General features: G+C 43.9%; 1 protein-coding gene across 14 annotated transcripts in view; it reads left to right on the top strand.

Annotated features, from left to right (window-relative positions):
• Nucleotides 1-7,434, top strand: part of Smim3 (small integral membrane protein 3) — a 52,321-nt gene extending 44,887 nt beyond the window's left edge. For 11 of the 14 annotated variants that reach the window (XM_017600864.3, XM_039096614.2, XM_039096609.2 and 8 more), the window contains one exon: nt 6,082-7,367. In XM_017600864.3, the coding sequence (XP_017456353.1) occupies nt 6,089-6,271 (183 nt within the window). In that variant the 5' untranslated portion in view covers nt 6,082-6,088 and the 3' untranslated portion in view covers nt 6,272-7,367. Of the gene's footprint in view, nt 1-2,445; nt 2,522-6,081 lie in introns of all 14 variants that reach the window. The other 3 variants (XM_063277151.1, XM_063277152.1, NM_173126.3) reach the window with 2 other exon arrangements.
• Nucleotides 7,435-22,764: the final 15,330 nt, after the last annotated feature.

Here is a 22,764-nt window from a genome sequence, read left to right as displayed (position 1 = left end):
TGGCATTTGAAGTTCCAGAGACTGTCTGATGTGAACGGGCTTACTGGAAGACTTATGTGCGGGGTTCCTCTGGCCTAAGGCAGGCATTGTTGATGCAATCAGGAGACCACAGAATGATTTCTTCCGCCCCCATGAGTCTGGAGCATGTACGTCTCCTGTGACTCAGGCTTCTGTGTCTTCCTCTCTACCGCTGAGTCAAGTACCCTGTGCCTTTCCCTTCTCACCAGGCCCCAGCCTGACAGTCCTGGTGCTGGGCCCCTTGCCAGAGGCTGCCCCATCATCAGATCTGAGCTACAGTGCGCCCAGGCACCAGTTCTCAAATCCTAGTGCTGAAAAGGTCTGAGATTCTGCCTGGAGCCTGTTGAGTCCAGGGCCTCCCAAACCTGGCCGTGTATTCAGATCTACTGGGTGACAGGACCGGCTGTCTCCTAGCCACTCTTGACTCAGTAAGTCAGGGTTAAGGCCTAGAAAGCAGTGTTTTTGTTGTTGTAGCCCAAGGTCATCCTTACTGTCCGTAGTGTGCATATCACTTGACAACTCCTGATCTAGTCTCATGCCTTAATTTTATTTAAAAATCACGAGTGTACTTATCCTTTACCGACCAGAAAGAATTTCCCCTCCAATTCTATTTTTCCTCTCTTCAGTCAAGATAAAGAGATTACAATACACGCTCACGGTCAGAAAATTCAAATGGCCTAACAGCACATAGAAACGAAAAACAAAGGCATCTTGTGTTGCTGGTGAACTCTACCAAAAGGTGACCATTGCTAACCCTCCCTTTGGATGGACTACTCTCCCAGATATTCTCCACGGCCTCGTGCTTACTTTCCTAACCACTCAGTTTACAAAACCTAAACGACAAAGCGCTCAGATACATAAAATAAAAATGTAAATCTTAGACAATATTTTGGAGTTTGCCAATGTCTGATTTCCTCCCTCTCTTTCCTTATCTATACCCCCACCTCCTTCTCCCTCTTCCTTTTTCTCCCACCTCCTCTCAGATAATGCTCTGTGTAATTTAGGCTGGCCTCGAACTTGGGTTACTCTTGTGTCAGTCTCACTTTCTTTTTCTTTTATCTTTTCTCTTATGGGATATTTTCTTTATTTACATTTCCAATGTTATCCCCTTTCATGGTTTCCCCTCCAGAAGCCCCCTGTCCCATCTCCCACCCCCTGCCTCCATGAAGGTGCTCCCCCACCTACCCACCCACCACCCACCCACTCACTCACTCACTCACTCACCCTCTCCCTCCCTCCTCCCTGCCCTGGCATTTCCCTACACTGGGGCATTGAGCCTTCACAGGAAACAAGGGCCTATCCTCCCATTGATGCCCTATCAGCCCATCTTCTGCTACATATGTGGCAGGAGCCATGAGTCATTTCATGTGTACTCTTTGGTTGGTGGTTTAGTCCCTGGGAGCTTTGAGGGGTCTGGTTGGTTGACGTTGTGTTCTTCTTATGGGGTTGCAAACCCCCTCAGTTACCTCAGTCCTTTCTCTAACTCCTCCATTGGGGACCCCATTCTCAGTACCATGGTTGGCTGTGAGCATCTGCCTCTGTATTTGTCAGGCTCTGGCACAGCCTCTCAGGAGACAGCTATATCAGGCTCCTGTCAGCAAGCACTTCTTGGCATCTCTTAATAGTGACTGGGGTTGGTGACTGCATATGGGATGGATCCCTGGGTGTGGCAGTCTCTGGATGGCCTTTCCTTCAGTCTCTGCTCCATACTTTGTCCCAGAATTTCCTCCTGTGCCCCCTTTTAAGAAGGACTGAAGCCTCCACAGTTTTGTCTTCCTTCTTCTTGAGCTTCATGTGGTCTGTAAATTGTGTCTTGCGTATTCTGAGGTTTTTGCCTAATATTATTCACTTATGAGTGAGTACATATCATGTGTGTTCTTTTGTGATTGGGTTACCTCACTCAGGGTGATATTTTCTTTCTTTTTTATTGGATATTTTTTCCATCTTTATTAAATTGGGTATTCTTTGTTTACATTTCAGATATTTATTTATGGATTTGAACTCAGGACCTCGGGAAGAGCTGTCAGTGCTCTTAACCACTGAGCCATCTCTCCAGCCCCACTTTGTTTACATTTCAGTTGTTATTCTCTTTCCCAGTTTCCATGCCAACATCCCCCTAACCCCTCCCCTTCACATTCTATATGGGTGTTCCCCTCCTAATCCCCCCCCCCCCCCGTTACCACCCTCCTCCGAAGAACCCTGTTCACTGGGGGTCCAGACTTGGCAGGACCAAGGGCTTCCCCTTCCACTGGTGCTCTTACTAGGTTATTCATTGCTACCTATGCAGTTGGAGCCCAGGGTCGGTCCATGTATAGTCTTTGGGTAGTGGCTTAGTCCCTGGAAGCTCTGGTTGCTTGGCATTGTTGTTCATATGGGGTCTCGAGTCCCTTCAAGCTTTTCCAGTCCTTTCTCTAATTCCTTCAACAGGGGTCCCATTCTCAGTTCAGTGGTTTGCTGCTGGCATTCGCCTATGTATTTGCTGTCTTCTGGCTATGTCTCTCAGGTGAGATCTACATCCAGTTCCTGTCAGCCTGCACTTCTTTGCTTCATCCATCTTATCTAGTTTGGTGGCTGTATATGTATGGGCCACATGTGGGGCAGGCTCTGAATGGGTGATCCTTCTGTGTCTGTTTTAAGCTTTGCCTCTCTCTTCCCTGCCAAGGGTATTCTTGTTCCCCTTCTAAAGAAGGAGTGAAGCATTCGCATTTTGGTCATCCACCTTGAGTTTTATGTGTTCTGTGCATCTAGGGTAATTCAAACATTTGGGCTAATAGCCACTTATCAATGAGTGCATACCATGTGTGTTCTTCTGTGATTGGGTTACCTCACTCAGGATGATATTTTCCAGTTCCATCCATTTGCCTATGAATTTCATAAAGTCATTGTTTTTGATAGCTGAGTAATATTCCATTGTGTAGATGTACCACATTTTCTGTATCCATTCCTCTGTTGAAGGGCATCTGGGTTCTTTCCAGCTTCTGGCTATTATAAATAAGGCTGCTATGAACATAGTGGAGCACGTGTCTTTGTTATATGTTGGAGCATCTTTTGGGTATATGCCCAAGAGAGGTGTAGCCGGGTCCTCAGGTAGTTCAATGTCCAATTTTCTGAGGAACCTCCAGACTGATTTCCAGAATGGTTTTACCAGTCTGCAATCCTACCAACAATGGAGGAGTGTTCCTCTTTCTCCACATCCTTACCAGCATCTGTTGTCGCCAGAGGTTTTTTTGTTTTTTTGTTTTTTTTAAGGTTTATTTATTATATATAAGTACACTGTAGCTGTCTTCAGATACACCAGAAGAGGGCATCGGATCCCTTTACAGATGGTTGTGAGCCACCATGTGGTTGCTGGGAATTGAACTCAGGACCTCTGGAAGAGCAGTCGGAGCTCTTAACCGCTGAGCCATCTCTCCAGCCCGTCGCCAGAGTTTTTGAACTTAGTCATTCTGACTGGTATGAGGAGGAATCTCAGGGTTGTTTTGATTTGCATTTCCCTTATGACTAAAGATGTTGAACATTTCTTTAGGTGCTTCTCAGTCATTCGGCATTCCTCAGCTGTGAATTCTTTGTTTAGCTCTGAACCCCTTTTTTTAATAGGGTTATTTGTCTCCCTGCAGTCTAACTTCGTGAGATCTTTGCATATTTTGCATATGTTCTTTGCATATATCCCTGATAGAGGGATATAAGCCCTCTATCAGTTGTAGGATTGGTAAAGATCTTTTCCCAGTCTGTTGGTTGCCGTTTTGTCCTAACAACAGTGTCCTTTGCCTTACAGAAACTTTGTAGTTTTATGAGATCCCATTTGTCGATTCTTGATCTTAGAGCATAAGCCATTGGTGTTTTGTTCAGGAAATTTTTTCCAGTGCCCATGTGTTCCAGATGTTTCCCTAGTTTTTCTTCTATTAGTTTGAGTGTATCTGGTTTGATGTGGAGGTCCTTGATCCACTTGGACTTAAGCTTTGTACAGGGTGATAAGCATGGATCGATCTGCATTCTTCTACATGCTGACCTCCAGTTGAACCAGCACCACTTGCTGAAAATGCTATCTTTTTTCCATTTGATGGTTTTGGCTCCTTTGTGAAAAATCAAGTGCCCATAGGTGTGTGGGTTCATTTCTGGGTCTTCAATTCTATTCCACTGGTCTGTCTGCCTGTCTCTGTACCAATACCATACAGTTTTTATCACTATTGCTCTGAAATACTGCTTGAGTTCAGGGATAGTGATTTCCTTGGAAGTCCTTTTATTGTTGAGGATAGTTTTAGCTATCCTGGGTTTTCTGTTATTCCAGATGAATTTGCAGATTTTTCTGTCTAACTCTATGAAGAATTGGATTGGAATTTTGATGGGGTTTGCATTGAATCTGTAGATTGCTTTTGGTAAAATGGCCATTTTCACTATATTAATTCTGCCAATCCATGAGCATGGGAGAGCTTTCCATCTTCTGAGATCTTCAATTTTTTTCTTTAGAGGCTTGAAGTTCTTATCATACAAATCTTTTACTTGCTTGGTTAAAGTCACACCGAGGTACTTTATATTATTTGGGTCTATTATGAAGGGTGTCGTTTCCCTGATTTCTTTCTCGGCTTGTTTCTCTTTTGTGTAGAGGAAAGCTACTGATTTATTTGATTTAATTTTATACCCAGCCACTTTTCTGAAGGTGTTTATCAGCTTTAGTAGTTCTCTGGTGGAACTTTTGGGATCACTAAAATATACTATCATATCATCTGCAAATATTGATATTTTGACTACTTCTTTTCCGATCTGTATCCCCTTGACCTCCTTTTGTTGTCTGATTGCTCTGGCTAGGACTTCGAGAACTATATTGAATAAGTAGGGAGAGAGTGGGCAGCCTTGTCTAGTCTCTGATTTTAGTGGGATTGCTTCAAGTTTCTCTCCATTTAGTTTAATGCTAGCAACTGGTTTGCTGTATATGGCTTTTACTATGTTTAGGTATGGGCCTTGAATTCCTGTTCTTTCCAGGACTTTTATCATGAAGGGGTGTTGAATTTTGTCAAATGCTTTCTCAGAATCTAATGAAATGATCATGTGGTTTTTATCTTTCAGTTTGTTTATATAATGGATTACCTTGATGTTTTTCTGTACATTAAACCATCCCTGCATGCCTGGGATGAAGCCTACTTGATCATGATGGATGATTGTTTTGATGTGCTCTTGGATTTGGTTTGCAAGAATTTTATTGAGTATTTTTACGTCAATATTCATAAGGGAAATTGGTCTGGTTCTCTTTCTTTGTTGGGTCTTTGTGTGGTTTAGGTATAAGAGTAATTGTGGCTTCATAGAAGGAATTTGGTAGTGCTCCGTCTGAGAGAATGTAACATTGTCTTTCCGAGCCTTGGTTAACCCACTTAGTGCAATATCTTAAGGTTTCACATATATTCCTACACATACCATAATTCTGTTTTTTTAAATAGAACATTGAATGCAGCTCCAATGTGTATATGGGCTATGTGCAATGAGTAACTATTTATCAGATGATGGACGTTTAGGCTGGTTCTATTTCCTTTATATTGCGAGTGACACAGCAACAAACATGGATGATGTGTCATCTACATGGCTTTGATTTCCATCGTAAAAGTGGGAACAACTGAAGATAAAGGCCAAGAAACAAAACGTGAACAGTTATTGGAATCCCTGTTCATCGGGTTGGTGGTTGGTGTGAGGGAAGAACGAGTTAATAGACATAAAGTGCTCTGCATGAGAGACAGGAGAGGTGGCTCTGAGGTTAAGAGCACTTGCTGCTCTTGCAGAGGGACACAGCACACAGGTCAGGCGGCTCATAACCAATTATAACTCGAGCTGCAGGGGACCTCACAGTCCCTTTTGGTGTCTGCAGACACAGTCATATATGAGCACAGGTGTGTGCACACGAGTGCACACGTAATAAAAATAAATATTAAAAAAGTGTTTTGCATATGCTTGGTCGCAGGACTCCTCAGCAAATGATGCTGTTATCATCACTATGGATCCCAGCAAGTCTTGATTCCCAGGAGGGAGGCAGGGAGAGGGCACACAAAACTGACTTTCCTTTCCTGTCTATTCCAGGGCCAACATGGATGCTATCAGCCAATCCCCTGTGGATGTCCTACTGCCCAAGCATATCCTGGATATCTGGGCCATTGTCCTCATCATCCTGGCTACCGTCGTCATCATGACCTCCTTGTTCCTGTGCCCGGCCACGGCAGTCATCATCTATCGAATGCGGACTCATCCAGTTCTCAACGGGGCCGTCTGAGACCCTTGCCAGCGGGATGGCGAGTGTTAAGGGCAGGGGTCTCCCCACTAGCCCGTTCTCAGAAAGACAGTGGGGAGACCCGGGAGCTGGATTCGTGCTTTAGTTTTCATTCTGCTGTTGGCCAACAGTGTAGACCCAAGAAGGGACCTAACTCTGTGAGTCCCAAGCTCCTTAGCTTTCAGCTATGGGTCATGACCCCTGCCTTCCTACCTCACAGGGTTGTGAGAACCACGTGACAGTGGAGGTAAAAGCTATTTGAGAGCAGTGAAGCCACTCAGACGTTGTGTGAGGAGAAGCTCTGCAGAACCAAAGACCCCTGAAGCTGCTGACGGGACAGGAGGTGACGGAGACTGGGAAAGAGGAACTTCAGCCCGTGTCCCGTTTGCCATCTTCAGCAAATCAGACTTTTTTTTTTTTAAAGTGACATTCCTTCCATTTTTCTCAGTTTGGGAGAAAGCTAGTATGGCAGGGGAGAGAGATAAGCATAAGTTCAGAAACGTCTCCGCTAATTCCTGCTCCTGAATGAGAGCTTTACTATTGTGTACCAGTGTCGAAAAGTTGGCAAGAAGGACTGCTTTGTGCACGGAGCCCCCCATCTCTGTTAGCGCTGACTCTCGGCCATGTTGGGGATTCAGGGCGGCTGAGTTTTCTGCTCAGCCTTTCAGCTCCTTGATGTACCCGCTGTAGAGGATTTCCTTGTTGCAGTTAGCTTCAATCTGTTGTTATTCATCTTCTGTGGCACTGGAGATGGAACTTTGACCTCCTTCATGCTGGGAAAGGCATCTACCACTGAGCTACAGCCCCAGCCCTTCTGACTCCCACAGCTGTCTGAAGTACTTATTATTTTAAGAGATTTCCCAGGACTTTTGGACCTGACTTAAAACAACGATGATTATTTTAGATGCTATGAGTTATATTTATATAGAGATATTCCTAGACTATTAAAGCTTACCCTTTGATACGGGAGTCAGGGTCATCTAGGGATTTATTGTTATGTCAGAAGATAGCATAGATATTGGGGTATATCATGCCAAATGAGGCTTACTTTGATCTTCACTGATATATGAATCTAGTTTCCAATAAATGTCTCACTGAGCGTGTGTGAAACTTTTCTTTGAAAAACACCTACTGAACTTTGAACTTAGATAAAAGGATTCAACTCAGCCGTGTTGCTTTGTTTTGTTTTGTTTTGTTTTGTTTTCAGTTCTGGTACCCTCCATTCAGGGCTTTGTTCATGCTAGGCAACCGCTATACCACAGGGCCCTTCCCTCAGACTACAGTTAGCTTCTTTAGCAGGATTTTGTGTTTGGAGTGAGGGCTTGGGAGATACGAAATATGGCTTACGTGCTGCCGTCGTTGACGGGATCAGCCTAGACAGTGACGTACTATGTCTAGAGTCTGGAGGATGCTCAGTAGGAGTGTAAGCAGCAGAGAAGGAAGAGGTGGGAGCAAGGAGATTGCAAGGCTCCTTCAGTATGAGGGGAGGGTTCAGTCACACGGGCTAAAGACTGAGCAGGCTATCAGGAAGCCAAAGCTGAGAGATCATCATCCTAGGGATAGCACTGTTGGAAAGAGGCAAACGTTACAGGAGGGGTTCTGGGGAGACTGCCGTAAAGAATGCATCTTGGTCTGTTTGGGGTGTCTGTTGGGTTCTATAATACCACTGTCACCAAGGTACCTGACCCAAGGAGGAGAGGTTTCTTTTGGCTCAGAGTTTCATCATCAGGGAAAGCACAGAGGCATTGGTTCCAGACTTTGTAGAGGGACCATGAGGGATAGCTGCTCTCATGGCTTCCATGAGGAAGAGGACAGGAGGGCTGGAACCAGGCACAGGGTACAGAGTAGTTCTAACACACTAATATACTGTGTGCTCTTTCTTTTCCTGAGTCAGAGCCACCGATCTGTTCTCTGCCAGTGTATGCTTGTCTTCTGCAGAATGCTAAGTAAATGAAACCTGGAGTGTGTCAGTGTGCCTTTGAGGATGGCTCCTTTGAGAGCATATGCTTTCGAATGGTCTCTTATTCTGGGTATACACAGGCTTGTGCCACATCCTGCTCATCTATCAATGGACGAGCATTTGAATTATTTTCAAATCCTTCTTCATTAAGTAACGATGACCATTACATGTGCAGAGGGTTTAACATAGTGGTTGGTGTTATTATACGTGTGTGGTGCGTGCATGTGTGTGTGCTTGCCCTTGTTTGAACATTCAGGGGGCAGAAAAGGACTTGGCGTCATTGTCCCCTGTCATTCTCCATCTTATTGCCTGAGACAATATCTCTCACTGATCTGCTTTCTACTTTACACAGGCTGGCTGGCCGTCCATCGGTCACTTTCCTCCAACTCCCATCACAGGGTTATAGGCACACACTTGAGGTTTGAACTCAGGTCCTCATGCTTGCACAGGATGCTCTTACCCACTGGTCTGTCTCTCCAGCTCTTTGTATAGAGTTTTATATGAATACAACATTTCATTTTCCTTTAACTTTTTTTTACATATTTTTTGTGCATGTATGTATGCATGTATGCACATATGCATGTATGTGTCTGGACATTATACACATAGGCAAAGGGGAGAGGACAACCTGCTGGAATGGGTTCACTCCTTACCATGAGGCTCGCAGAGATACAACTCAGATCATTGAGTTTGGCTGCAAGTGCCTCTGCTGTCTGAGCCACCCCACTAGCCCCAAGGAATGCTGCTTAATGTGGAAATGACGAGACTGACCAGCTGAGTCCTGAGGGGAGCAGTCCCAGCTGCACGAGGCAAGGTTATACTTGCTAAGTGTCTTAAATCACATTTGGAATGCTTCCCCATCCTAGTAGCTGTGGACTTTTGAGTTCCCTTTAATGTTGACCGTCTTGTCAAGTGCTCATCTGACACTGGCGTTTCTTGTTGCTAATATGTCTATTGAAGTTTTAGCCCCCTTTATAAAATTGAGTTGCTTGCTTTCTTACTATTGAGTTTTAAGAAGTCTTTATATGTTGTCCAGGAGGTCTGATTCTTAATTTGCAAATATTTTTCTCCAAGTCAGGAGCATATCTTTTTCATTTTATCAACTTTTTTAAAAAAGGAATTGCTTATTTTATGTATATGAGTACCTTGTAGATATCTTCAGACACACCACAAGAGGGCATCAGATCTCATTACAGATGGTTGTGAGCCACCATGTGGTTCCTGGGAATCGAACTCAGGACCTCTGGAAGAGCAGTCAGTGCTTTTAATCATTGAGCCATCTCTCGAGTCCCCCAACTTTTTTTTTTTAAAGCAAATTTTGTAAGGTCTATTAATTTTCTTTTTCTCTGTGAGACGTTCTGATTGCCTCTTTTTTGTTTGTTTGTTTGTTTTTTTATTTTTTGTATTTTTACGTCTGAATGGCAGTTTTGAATGGTGTTCTGGAGGTTTTGGTTATGATACCCCTATGGAGAGCATTAATTTCTTTCTGACCTGGTGAGTTAGCCATCGAGCAACATTGTTATTTCTCTAGCCGCGGGTACGCTCGTTGAAGGGGATTCAAACTTGCTCCATCTAGTGGACAGCATATGCCTGTGCGGCTAGAGGTCTTCACCACGTTTCAAATGCGTACATCCTGTTTATGGAAATTGTTGGCTCATCTTAACTCGTGGCTGAGCCCCACTGTCCTTAGATGACTTTTTGGAATTGCTTCCTTCAGCTCCCTTTTTCATAGCTGGATCCCAAACACCTTCTTTCGCCCAGTTTCCCCTTGGTTAAGCATCCCAACTTAGTTACCAGGCACTGGGGACACAGAGGGATGCAGAGAGGGAAAACCCGGGATACTCCATTACTTGACACTGCTTGCTCCCATGGCTTAGGTGTCATGGGTTGGGTCAGAGAAATAAAAGCTACTTTCTCAGTCTGACCCAGAGGCACTTCCTGTCCTGGTTTTTGGAGCAAAATAAAGGGTTTCTGATAGAACATTGCCAGCAAACCTCAGGAATTCAGGCCTTCTTTGATTGAGTTCAGAGTGATAACAGACTGGAAGAAAGAAAAACATTCTTAATACCCAGACTGGTAACAGACTGGAGAAATATCAGAAAGAAACTTATTAAACAGCAGTGCACTACTGTCTCTCTTCTCTAATTCACTGTTAGTCTCCCTTTTACACTTGAGAAATTTACTCTTTGGTAATTTAACACAGGAATATGATGTATTTAAATACTACCTACCCTCTCCAACTCCTGCTTCCTCCTATCCCTTCCAAATTTACGTCTTCTCTTTTGCTGTTAAGATCTATTTTTATTAATATTAAAATTGCGTGTGTGTGTGTGTGTGTGTGGTGTGTGTGTGTATGTGTGTGGTGTGTGTGTGTGGTGTGTGTGTGTGGTGTGTGGTGTGTGTGGCGTGTGTGTGTATGTGTATGGTGTGTGGTGTGTGTGTATGTGTATGGTGTGTGGTGTGTGTGTATGTGTGTGGTGTGTGTGAGTGTGGTGTGTGTGGTGTGTGTGTGTGTGGTGTGTGGTGTGTGTGGCGTGTGTGTGTATGTGTGTGGTGTGTGGTGTGTGTGTGTATGTGTGTGGTGTGTGTGTGTGGTGTGTGGTGTGTGTGGTGTGTGTGTATATGTGTGTGGTGTGTATGTGTGGTGTGTGGTGTGTGTGGTGTGTGTGTGTATGTGTGTGTGGTATGTGTGGTGTGTGTGTGTGTATGTGTTGTGTGTGGTGTGTGTATTGTGTGTGGTGTGTGGTGTGTGTGTGTATGTGTTGTGTGTTGTGTGTGTATTGTGTGTGGTGTGTGTTGTGTGTGTGTATGTGTGTGGTGTGTGTTGTGTGTGTTGTGTGTGTGTGTTGTGTGTTGTGTGTGTATTGTGTGTGTGTGTGGTGTGTTGTGTGTGTATTGTGTGTGTGTTGTGTGTTGTGTGTATTGTGTGTGTGTGTTGTGTGTGTATTGTGTGTGTTGTGTGTGTGTGTGTGTGTGTGTGTGTGTGTATGTGTGTGTGTGGTGTGCCTTGGAAAGGGTAGAGACTTTAGAAACCCCTGGAAGTATAGGTAAGTTGTGAACTGCCCAGTTTTGGTGCTGGGACCTGGACTCAGGGCCTCTGGAAAGAAGTGTGTGCTCTTAATTGTTGAGGCATCTTTCCAGACCTTTAAAAGATGATTTGTTTTTATTATTTTACAGTTGTCTTTGTCTCTGTGTAAGTATGGGCATGTGAGTACAGGCCTTTTTTCTTTTCTTCTTTATTTCTATTATAATTTAATTACTACATTTCTCTTTCCTCCTTCCAAACCTTCCCATATACCTCTTCTCACTCACCTTCAAATTTAAGACCTCTTCTTTCATTGTTATTGCACGTGCGCGCGCGCGCGCGCACACACACACACACACACACACACACACACACACACACACACACTCCTAAACCTAACCTGTTTCATCTGTTTAATGTTACTTGCATGTATGTTTTCAGGGCTGACCATTTGGCACCGGACAAACAATAGTTCTCAGTTTCCCTCATTTTGCCTATAGTTCTTTAGATTGAGTCCTCACAGGCTTTTCCCTGACCAGTTTGGTGTGTTCATTGGTCATCCTTTCTTAGCTCGTGTATGGGCGGTCATGTTGGTGAGACAATAGCCCACTAGGACACACTAGTGCTGCCCATTGACCCTGGGTGAAGATATTCATTGGAACATGGGCAACCACCATGGCCCATCCCACTGAAGAAAACTCACTCTCCCTTCCTCAGCATCCAGTGCCTGCCTGTGGCTCCTCATGTATGGGTGTGGGTACATGAGCCCTTTCCCTGTCTGTGCTGGAGCGCTGACTGGCTTGCTTGTGAGCTCACGAGCGCTATGTCCAGAAGTTTCTGTTTCACAGCTGTCCTGAGGTCTGGGTCTTACAACTTTTCTTCCGCTGTTGAAGTCTTCCCGGAACCTGTGGGTGGAGGGGGTATGGTACAGATGTCCTGTTTAGGGGTGGACACTCCACTGGTTCAGTTCTTTAGAGGCCTCAGTCAGCTACTCTGCGTGTCCTTCAGGGCTTTTGCTTATGCTCAGTGGGTGGGACAGTGTAAGTATTCATAACTCATATTCTTGTTAGAAGAACACTGCTGCTTTAATGTTTCAAGTTTCTTGGAACATTTAAAATGTTCAAGTTTATAGGATCTAGTATGTCTTGGACAATAATGCTGCATCAGTAGACGTGGGCGTGTAAGTGACCCTCAGTCTGTGGATATCTTTGTCACTGGGATGTTTTTCTTAGATACTGGAAGACAGCTACTCTATAACTTTTTACTGGCAGATTCAGGCCATTTCCATTTAGGACCACCATTGAGAGAGATTTGCTGAATTCTGTAATTTTGGTCATTTTTTTCTGGTTGGTTAGATGGTTCACTCCACCCTGCCCTACTGTTCGCTGATACACTGTGCTGCACACCCCCATCCTCCCCATTCATCTCCAACAGGAACACATCTCCTCCTCCCACACAGTTATGCCAACTGGGGATCAACTATGCCTCCCTTTTTACCCAAAGGCTATTGGCTACCAGCCTGAGGGGAGAAAGGTTAGAGGTAGAGAAGTGGGGTTCAGACAGCTGTGAGTATGGACAGAGTGACTAGAGACTGCTACAGTGAGACAAGTCTATTTTATTGTTTCAGGGGTAGGTTACATAAGAGCTTTCCCTCTTCCCTTCCCTTCCCTTCCCTCCCCTCCCCTCCCCTTCCCTCCCCTCCCCTTCCCTTCCCTCCTTCCTTCCTTTCTTCCTTCCTTCCTTCCTTCCTTCTGAAAGACCCCCAGACTTGGGGAGACTCTCGCTCCAGTCACGGGTTGAGGTACCCCCAGGAAACACGAGAAGCCAGTCTTGATGTAATCAACAAGAGGCAGTTTTATTTACGAGATCTCGGGCTGACACGTATCTCACACAGGAGATTGAGTCAAGCCCCGAGCCTCTCTAGGCAGGAGCTTATATAGGGAAAACCAGGGGTTTCGTGTGAATACACATAATTGGCTAATACAAAGGGTGCACAGTTACTTTTGTCACGGAGTTACATCAACAAAGCATACATGTAATCTAGCATCTCAGCAATGTGGGCAGGGCAACTCATCTCACTGCAGCAGGGGGATGACCCATCCTCAGGGAGTGAAGGAAGGGGAGGGGGTGGCTCCAGATGGCCAGTGTCCTTGGGAGTTGATAGTCGGGCCAGTGAGCCCTATCTCAAATTCTCTCAGGCATGTCTGGACTTTGTTCATGACTAACTTTTAGAAATTTTAACCCTTCACTTCCTTTCTTCCTAAAGATTTATTTATTTATTATATATAAGTACACTGTAGCTGTCTTCAGACACACCAGAAGAGGGCATCAGATCTCATTACAGATGGCTGTGGTTGCTGGGATTTGAACCAGGACCTCTGGAAGAGGTTCTTAACCACTGAGCCAGCCCCCCTCTTTCTTTCTTTCTTTCTTTCTTTCTTTCTTTCTTTCTTTCTTTCTTTCTTTCTCTCTCTCTCTCTTTCTTTCCTTCCTTCCTCCCTCCCTCCCTCCCTCCCTCCCTTCCTTCCTTCCTTCTTTAGGGTACTGGTGGAAAGGGCTGATTGGTCATTGCATTAAGTGAGCAGGAAGGGCTGATTGACTGTAGTATAGTCCCTAATTATCATGATGGGTAGGAAGCTAGAATGGGATGTGTGCTGCATTATGAAGCCTTGCAGAGAGCTCTGATTAAGGTCACATTTCAGACAAGGCCAGTCAAGGCCAGCCACCTGTGTTCAGGGATATTCTCCAGGTGGAGGCAGAGACTGGGAAACCCTGATAAGAAAGGGAGTCCTCCATTTTGCTCCCAGCTCAGAGAGCCGTCCTATAACGGGAGACTGCTAATATTAATAGCAGGGTTCTCCAACAATCAATTATTCAAACATATGAGCCTTTGGGGGTATTGACCTTCAAACCACCACAGTCACAATGTTCACATAAGCAGCAAACTAGGACACTTACCCACAATACCTTTCAAAGTCCATCTTTACTTACCCTACCTTCAAAGTCTATCTTTACCCACACTATTGTTGCAAAGTTTGCTTAACATTTAATCCTATTTTAATCTGTCCCAAGTCTCTCCTTCTCCTAATCTCCCGAACTACACTACCTATAGACTCCATACTCTTCTTAGCTTATTCTCCAATCACCATTGAAGTCCAAGCAGCCTGTTATGAATCTGTTATGATTGGCTGGATGACAAGTATGTAGTTGCAGTTTCAGACAGCTGTGGTTGCTCTCCCAGTTAATATTCTACTCAGGAATAATGCAGGGCTTATTCAAGGTGCCCAGAGCTCTTGGTCTGAGGAGTTATTTTCTAAAGTACACACTGAACAATACCACATCTATGTCCCACCTGGATATTGCAAATACTTCAACAGAAAGAACATAAATGATCCAATGATGGAGGAATTTACCTCGATCAGCCTGGCTTGCAGGAGTGTCTGTAGGGCATTTTCTTAATTGGTCAATAGAAAAATCTAAAAGAAATAGATGAATTCCCAGATGCATATGACTTGCCAAAATTAAACCAAGAGGAAATAAACAATATAAACAGATTGGTGACAAGCAATGGGGATGAAACATTAATTAAAATTCCCAACTAAGAACATTCCAGATGGAATCACTGGTGAGTTTCAAAGAAGGCTAACACTGTTTTCACACTGTTCTATAAGATGGGCAAGAAAGGGATACTACCAAATTCTCTCTGAAGCTAGTATTACCCTGACACCAATACCAGATAAAGACACAACCAAAAAGGCAATTATAGACCACATTCTCCAATGAACTTAGATTAAAAACATTTAACAAAATGCTGAAATAAAAAACATCAAAAACATCATTCGCCAAGGTCAAGTTGATTTTATTCCAGAAGTCAAGCACCAGAAATCTTTCTATCTTCAGTATCTCCCTCAGTGCCTCTCTTTGATGTGCAAGGATAGTTTAGTATATGTAAATCAACACATGTTATACAATACATAGATGGACTTGTCTTAGGGTTCCCATTACTGAGAAGCAAGGTCATGACCACAGCAATTCTTATAAAGGAAAACATTTAATTGGGGCTGGCTCACAGGTCAACATTTTAGTCAGTTATCATCATGGCCGGAAGCATGGTGGCATGCAGGCAGACCTGGTGCTGGAGACGGAGCTCAGAGTTCTACACTTAGATTGGTAGGCAGCAGGAAAGGAGAGAGAGACTGGGCCTAGCTTGAATATTTGAGACCTCAACACCCTGACTCCCATTCCAGTGCCACACTTCTTCCAACATGGTCACATCTACTCCATAAAAGCCACACCCTTAATAGTTCCACTCCCTGTTGATCAAACATTCAAATTTATGAGCCTCTGATGGGCATTTTAATCAAACCACCAAAGAACTGAAGAGCAGAAATCACATGATCATCTTCATAGAGGTAAAGGAGGCTTTTGGCAAAATCTCACACTAATTTGTGTTAAAAATCCTGAGAAAATAAGAATAGAAGGAATATTCTCAACATTACAAAGGCTATATAAGGCAAACCTACAGCTGACACATTAAATAGAGAAAAGCTCGGTGCATTTCCACAGGATAAGGAACAAACCAAAGGTGTTCACTTTCTCCCTTCTTTACTGGAAGTCATAACAAGAGCACTGGAAAAAGAGAGGGAGATAAGAGGATACAGACAAGAAAGGAAGCAGCCAAGTCATCTCTGTTTGCGTATGGCATGAGTCTACACATAAGATACTCTAAAGATGTCACCAGAAAACTCAGAGCTCACAGACACTCTCAGCAAAGGGACAGGGTACAACTTATCGAACAAAAACGATTAATCTTTCTATATACCGACAGCAAGTAAACTAAAAGAGATAATAGCTGCAAAAAAAAAAAATAAAGGAAATAAAGAAAGATAAATACCTTGGAATAAACCTAACCAAGGACATGAAAGCACTTATAATGAAACCTTAAAACACTGAAGAAGACAGAGATGGAGATATTCCAAGTTCCTGGATTGGAAGACTCGATCTTGTGAAAAAGCTGTCTTACTGTAAGCAACCTACAGAGTCAATGTAATCCCAATGAAATCACGAATACCTTTGTTCACAGAAATAGGAAAACATCTTAAAATTCCTACACAATTACAAGACCCCTGATGGTCATAGCAATCCTGGTAAAAAGCCTCCTGCTCGAGGTATCATCACAGCTCTATTCAAGTTATTAGTACAGAGCCATAGGAAAAAACACAGCATGGGACTGACCCAGTGTAGATTGTTGTCTATATGCGGGTGAGGGCAGGCACAAGATAAGGCAAGGCCTGTGATTGGGCAGTGAAAAAGTAAGGTGGGCACAGTTTTGGAGAAAGGAAAGGGAGAAGGAAGACGACCCAGATCTGTGTGGCCTTAAAGGGCTACAGGTAGTTATGAATAGTTCATAAGGGATGGATTTTTATAGGACAATTTGTCGTTATCTAGGTGGGCAGTTTATATCAATATAATTGGTTCAGAGTTTATTGTGTGCACGTTTTGTGAGGTAAGAATTTACTAATATAATTCTGATTGACAAACTACAAGCTTCTAGAGTTTTGATTTTACTGGGATACTGGGAATTGTGACTATAATCACGGTGGGTGGATGCTGGGACTATGAGCAGAGTCTGCAACAAGAGAGCTGTGAGATAGGTGGTCTCTGCATGGAACTGGTGTGGCAACAGCTCGCCTTTGGAACTAGATAGATGGCGAGATTGCCGCAGGGCCCAGAGAGTAGCCGGCAGCAAATGTGGGATGAAAATTGGGAACTTAATGAATCAGATGGAGACGTCTTGCTGATTGAGAATACCCCACAGATGCCATGTGGCCCACTGGTGCGGGCAATAGCGTGGGTTGGTGCATTTTATTTTTAATATTTACGGCTATGACTGAGATCTGCAGGGTAGAGGGTCCAGCAACCAGGCCACATGATGCAACCATATGATTTTCAACAAAGATGCAGAAGAAAAATCAGTTGGAGAGAAGAGCATCTTCAACAAACAGTTACGGAAGTGGATAATGTATGTGTAGGAGGATAACAGATTCTCACCTCCCATCCTGCACAAGACACTAAGGAAGACCTCAACGTAAGGCCAGACACTGAAACTTTCACAGGCAAAAGGAGAGTCACATCAAGGCAGAGGCACAGGCAAGGACTTTCTGAATCAGTCTCTGCTTAGCAAATAAGGCTAATAATCAAATAAGACTTCATGAAGTTAGAAAGCTTTTGTATAGAAAAGGAAATTGTCAGTCAGAGAAGAGATACCCCTTAGAATTGGAGTAAACCTTTGCCAAGTATACATTTGACAGAGGACTAGCTAGAAAATACAAAGAATTCAGAAATATTAACACTAGATGTCTTAGTTAGGGTTTTACTGCTGTGAATAGACACCATGATCAAGGCAACTCTTATAAAGACAACACTTAATTGGGGCTGGCATACAGGTTCAGAGGTTCAGTCCATTGTCATCAAAGCAGAAGGAGCATGGCAGCATCCAAGCAGGCACGGTGTAGGAAGAGCTTAGAGTTCTACATCTTGTTCTGAAGGCAAAAGGAGAAGACCAGCTTCTAGACAGGATGAGGTTCTTAAAGCCCACGCCCACAGTTACACACCTACTCCAACAAGGCCACACCCACTGCAACAAGGCCACACCCACTGCAACAAGACCCCACTTACTCCAACAAGACCACACCTACTCCAAGAAGTCCACACCTTCAAACAGTGCCACTTCCTAGGCCAAGCATATTTAAACCACAACTCTAGGCATACAAAGGACCCAGTAAAAACTGACTGTGGAACTGAACAGAGAATTCTCAAAAAAGAAATACAAATGGCTAATAAACATTTGAGAAAGTGTGTGACATCATTGACCATTCAGAGATATGCAAATGAAAACTATTGTAAGGCTACAGACTTGCTCTCTGTCTCCCAATGTGGGAGCTGACTTTTATCCTTCTTCCTGGTGTGCTTGAGAGGAATGTCTCCCCAGCCCTGCTCGTCCTGTGCAGTTCACAATTAGTTCAGCATCCCCCAAGAAGCCAGAGCATCTCTACCATGTCCAGGCTCACTCAGACTGGAGCTGTGAGATGTGTCAGCAGGTAGAGGTTCTGGCCAACAAGCCTAAGGATCTGAGTTCGATACCCACATGGTGGAAGGATAGAACAGACCACACAAGTTGTTGTCCAGCCTCCACATGCACTTGTCAAGTAAGTAAGATCAATACTTTTAAAAACTGAATTTCAAATTTCCTTAAGGGACTCAAATTGATTCTGACTTACTATTGACCAGTTCGAAATGGTGTTAATATTGGTTTACTTGTAAGATTATTTTGAACATTGAAGAACTCATTGCTATTATCTGTCAACATTGCGATACAATGGAATCCGCATTTTATCATTATTGTTAGGAAGACAGATGTGGCAATGTAACAGTATGAGTACAGAATTCCAGAATAGTCAGATTATTGGCTTTCTGAAATCTTATAAGCCATCACCAGGTGAGGTGTGTAGTTTAGTGGTAGAATGCTTGCTTAGCATGTGTGAGGCTTGGGTTGGAGTCCTCCCTTCATAAATAAGGGAATAAACATTCTATGGAGGAGTGAACTCACTTCTTTAACAAGTATGCATATTTGTGTTTTTATATAGTAGAATTAAAAATAATTTGAATATTAAAAAATTATTTGGAGAATGTACCTCATCCCACTCACAATGGCTAAGATAAAGCAAAATAAATGACAACAAATTCTTGCAGGGATATGAGGAAAAAGTAGCACTTACCCATTCTGGTTTGTGGAACCACGATAGAAATCAGTTTGAAGTATCTGCAAAAACGGAACTACCATATAATCCAGGCACATCACTGCCACCATATATCCAAAAGATTCCATTTTCTTCTCCAGAGACACTTGCACATCCACCCCACCACTGCTCTGTTGGCATCGCCCCTAGGAGATGAAATCAGGCTGCGTGTCCATCAACTGATGAGTGGATAACAAAAATGTGGTTCACTTACAGAATGGGTATTTACTCAGCTGTTAAAACAATGAAATTATGAAATTTTCAGGCAAACATTGTACTGAGTGTGGTGACCCAGGCTGAGAAAGTCAGACACTGCATATTCTCCCTCTTATGTGAGCTGTAGCTGTGAATTTTTAGATTTATGTGTTTAATTTGGAGTACCTGCAGACCCCAGAAGCTCAAATGTGCCTGTGAGAGGCAAAGGAGAAGTGCTTTGAAGGGAAGAATGCGTATGATATAAAAGTAGATGGGGGCATTTTGGAAACTAAGGGTTTACACAGGGATGGGAGTTGAGGAGAAGAGGAGAAGAAAGGGGAAAGATGGGCCAACCAAAATTGAAAAACCGTCTATGGAAAGTCACTACTTGTAATATAATTCCCTAAATAAAAAGGATTTTGAACATAGACACCTTGTATATGTTGATAATGAAACCATCATCAACACAAGGCTTACAGCACAAGCTACTGCCACTGCTTTTCATTGCTCACCAGATTAGACAGTAAGATCTCATTGAAGACACAACCCAGTTTGGTTGCAGGACAAGGAGCGATCAAGATCCAACTGACCTGAAAACTCACTTCCTGGTGACCAGTTTTCATAGTGCTGGAAGGTGTTATGTAGGCCACTGGGAGAGAAAAGACATCAATGGTATTCCTACAGCCAACTCTGCACAGTAGAATACTGACACTCCAGGCAAGATGTATCTCTTGGTACAATAGTGGTACAAAGGTTATGGGGACAACCAACTTCTTTTGGGTTGGCTTTGAGGCCTACTCTACAGGAAGAAATTCACCCTGGTACTGTATACCTGGTCAAATGTCTATGGCCCAGGACAACACACGCCGTAAAGGGAACCTACTATTGTTTGGCTAAATGACAAACTGCCTTCTAGATGTGTATTTTTACACCCATAGATTAATGCTGCCCTCAGCCTTCCCTGAAGGAGTTTCCCACGGAGCTGGTCAGCCATCAGTGCTGGGACTCATAACTGGTTTAAGCGCTGTGAATCAGTGTTGATTTAGAACTCACCTATGAATGCGATATCTGTATCAATACCTTTTCTCAGTGCTCAGGGAAGATCTCGGAAGAGAAGCAGATAGAAGGTAAGAACTGGGGTTTGGGAAGTAATGTCAAATGTGTCTTGGAACATGACATGGTTGTTGTATCCATGATCTCACCGCAGATGGGATAACATACAAGATCATGTCAGCAAGGTCAGTGACTATCCAGCAGACAGCACTACCACTAATCGGACTCAGGAGGTTATTGACGGTAAAGAGGAGGAGGACATGTTGGTGGCGGTTGTGGGGAGGGTAGAGAGGAACTGTGGGTACACCTGATCTAGATGTATTGTTTATATGTCTGAAATTGTCAAAGAATAAATATCTCATCTATTGTATATTTAGTTCAGGGCTGCCAAGCTGGCTCAGTGAGTCGATACACTTGCTGCCAAGCCTGAAGACTTGACTTCATCTACCAGATTCATGGTGAAAATAAGGAACTGATTTTCACAAATTGTTGAAGAACACTGTGGCAATGTCCACCTCCCATCGGAAACAACCAACCAGCCAACTAAGTGTAATAAAAACTTTGGGGAAGTATCTATGTCGAATGCTTAAATAATAACTGGATGTGATAAGGCAAATAGTCAAGGAAAATAAAAAGTGGGAGGAACAAGGTCAAATATATGAAGGGACCGAGGAGAGAGTGGAGACGTTGTACAGGGGAAGGGAAAAGAGCAAAAGCCTAGGGGGAAAAAAACCCTAAAAATTTCCTAAATGTGGGAAAATTTACAACCAAATCATACAAATACAAGGCGAATAAAATAAAAATACACTACTTTAAAAAAAAGAACAAACAATTATTTATTTTATCCCATACACGAGCATTTTGTCTGCATGTGTGTACCTTCTCATGCAGTACTGGCAGAGGCCACAAGAGGGCATCGAATCCTCCTGGAACCGGAGTTAGAGATGGCTGTGAACGGACATGTACGTTCAGGAAACCAACCCCAGGCCTCTGGAAGAGCAGCTTACAACATGTTTATTTAAGATTTAAGTAGAGGGCACCCAGTCCCAACACCTAGAGGAAGGCTGACTCTCAGGTGCTCTAATATGCCCAGGATCACAGATGAGGAGGCCACAACTCCCCAACATCAGGATCCGGGGATGTAGGAACTCCTGCCCGGCCAGTGACATGGGTTCCTTTCAGTTGGAACCTGCACCCCAGGAGGCCTGGGGCGCTGACTCTGCACCCAGAGGGAGCCTGAATTCTAGGTGCTCTGAAATGTCCAGGATCATAGGAGAGACCACAAAATCTACCCTAACACCCCGAGTAACTGGGTCCCCCAGGATCCAGGGACCCAGGAACCCTGGCCCAGCCAGTGGCATGGGTTCCTTCCGGTCTGAACCTGTACCCAAAGCAAACCCGGGGCTCTGGCTCTCCATCTACACCTGCAACACCCTGAGAAAGCTTGACTCCCAGGAGCTCTGACACAACAGGATCTCAGGAGCTTGGTCACACCAGGATTTCAGGATCCTGGTACTAAACCAAAACCATATTCACATAGCATAAGTGGGTTTTTAAAGAAACCAAAATTCTCACTACATGTTGCCTTGGATTACGTCACCTCTGTCTCATGGAGGACGGTAGTCTATTACTCTGTGAACTCCCACTGTCTTCAGGCTCAATCCATCTGACCCCACATCCCACAGCCCCATGAGCTGGGTGGTGAGAGTCTCTTTTATTGTTTGTTTAGAAATCCCAACTTGAGTGATTCCTTGATTATGGTGGTGTCTGTCTTGGACCTTTATTAAACTCCAGCTGCCTGATGAATCATGCAATTTCCCTTCCTCTGCATTCAAAGGTTGGGCATCAGGGCTCTTTTCTATCATTTTGACCCTGTCTTCTTCCTCCTTGTTCTCCAGTTCTTCCAGTGGGTTCCAAGTTTTAGGATTCAAGGAAGAGCTCTTTGGCACAGATCTAACTTGTACTTTCTGCTCCCTGCGTTCTGCCACCAGTGTGAACTAGGAAGACACCACCGCTATTTCATCATTTATCTGCTTGCACTGTGAGGTCAGAGTCTAATGAAGGACAGAATCTACATGTCCAAAGCTAATGTGGAGACTCTTTCTCTGTTGGCCTCTATCTTAGACATAGAGGCAAGTACTCAGCTGAACCCAGAGCTTGGCAGTAAACCTTCTATAGTTAGTTAGCCAGTTTAATCAGTTTGCACGGACCTCGTGTCTGATTCAGACTGCTTGAGTGAACCACGACCCCTCAGTATATACATGGTTTATAGGGATCTGAACTCCAGTGCTAACGCCAGCACACGGTAAGCACTTTGTCCATTGAGCTATGGTTCCAGTCCTCCTCTTCTTGAGAATGAGAGAATGCTTCAACTGAGCTAAACAACAGTTAACAGATAGGCTCTCTCTCTCTCTCTCTCTCTCTCTCTCTCTCTCTCTCTTTCTCTCTTCCTCTTCCTCTCCCC

The sequence above is a fragment of the Rattus norvegicus genome, chromosome 18 (genome assembly GCF_036323735.1).
Source record: "Rattus norvegicus strain BN/NHsdMcwi chromosome 18, GRCr8, whole genome shotgun sequence".
NCBI lineage: Eukaryota > Metazoa > Chordata > Mammalia > Rodentia > Muridae > Rattus > Rattus norvegicus.
This window is presented reverse-complemented; position numbering and strand designations above follow the sequence as displayed.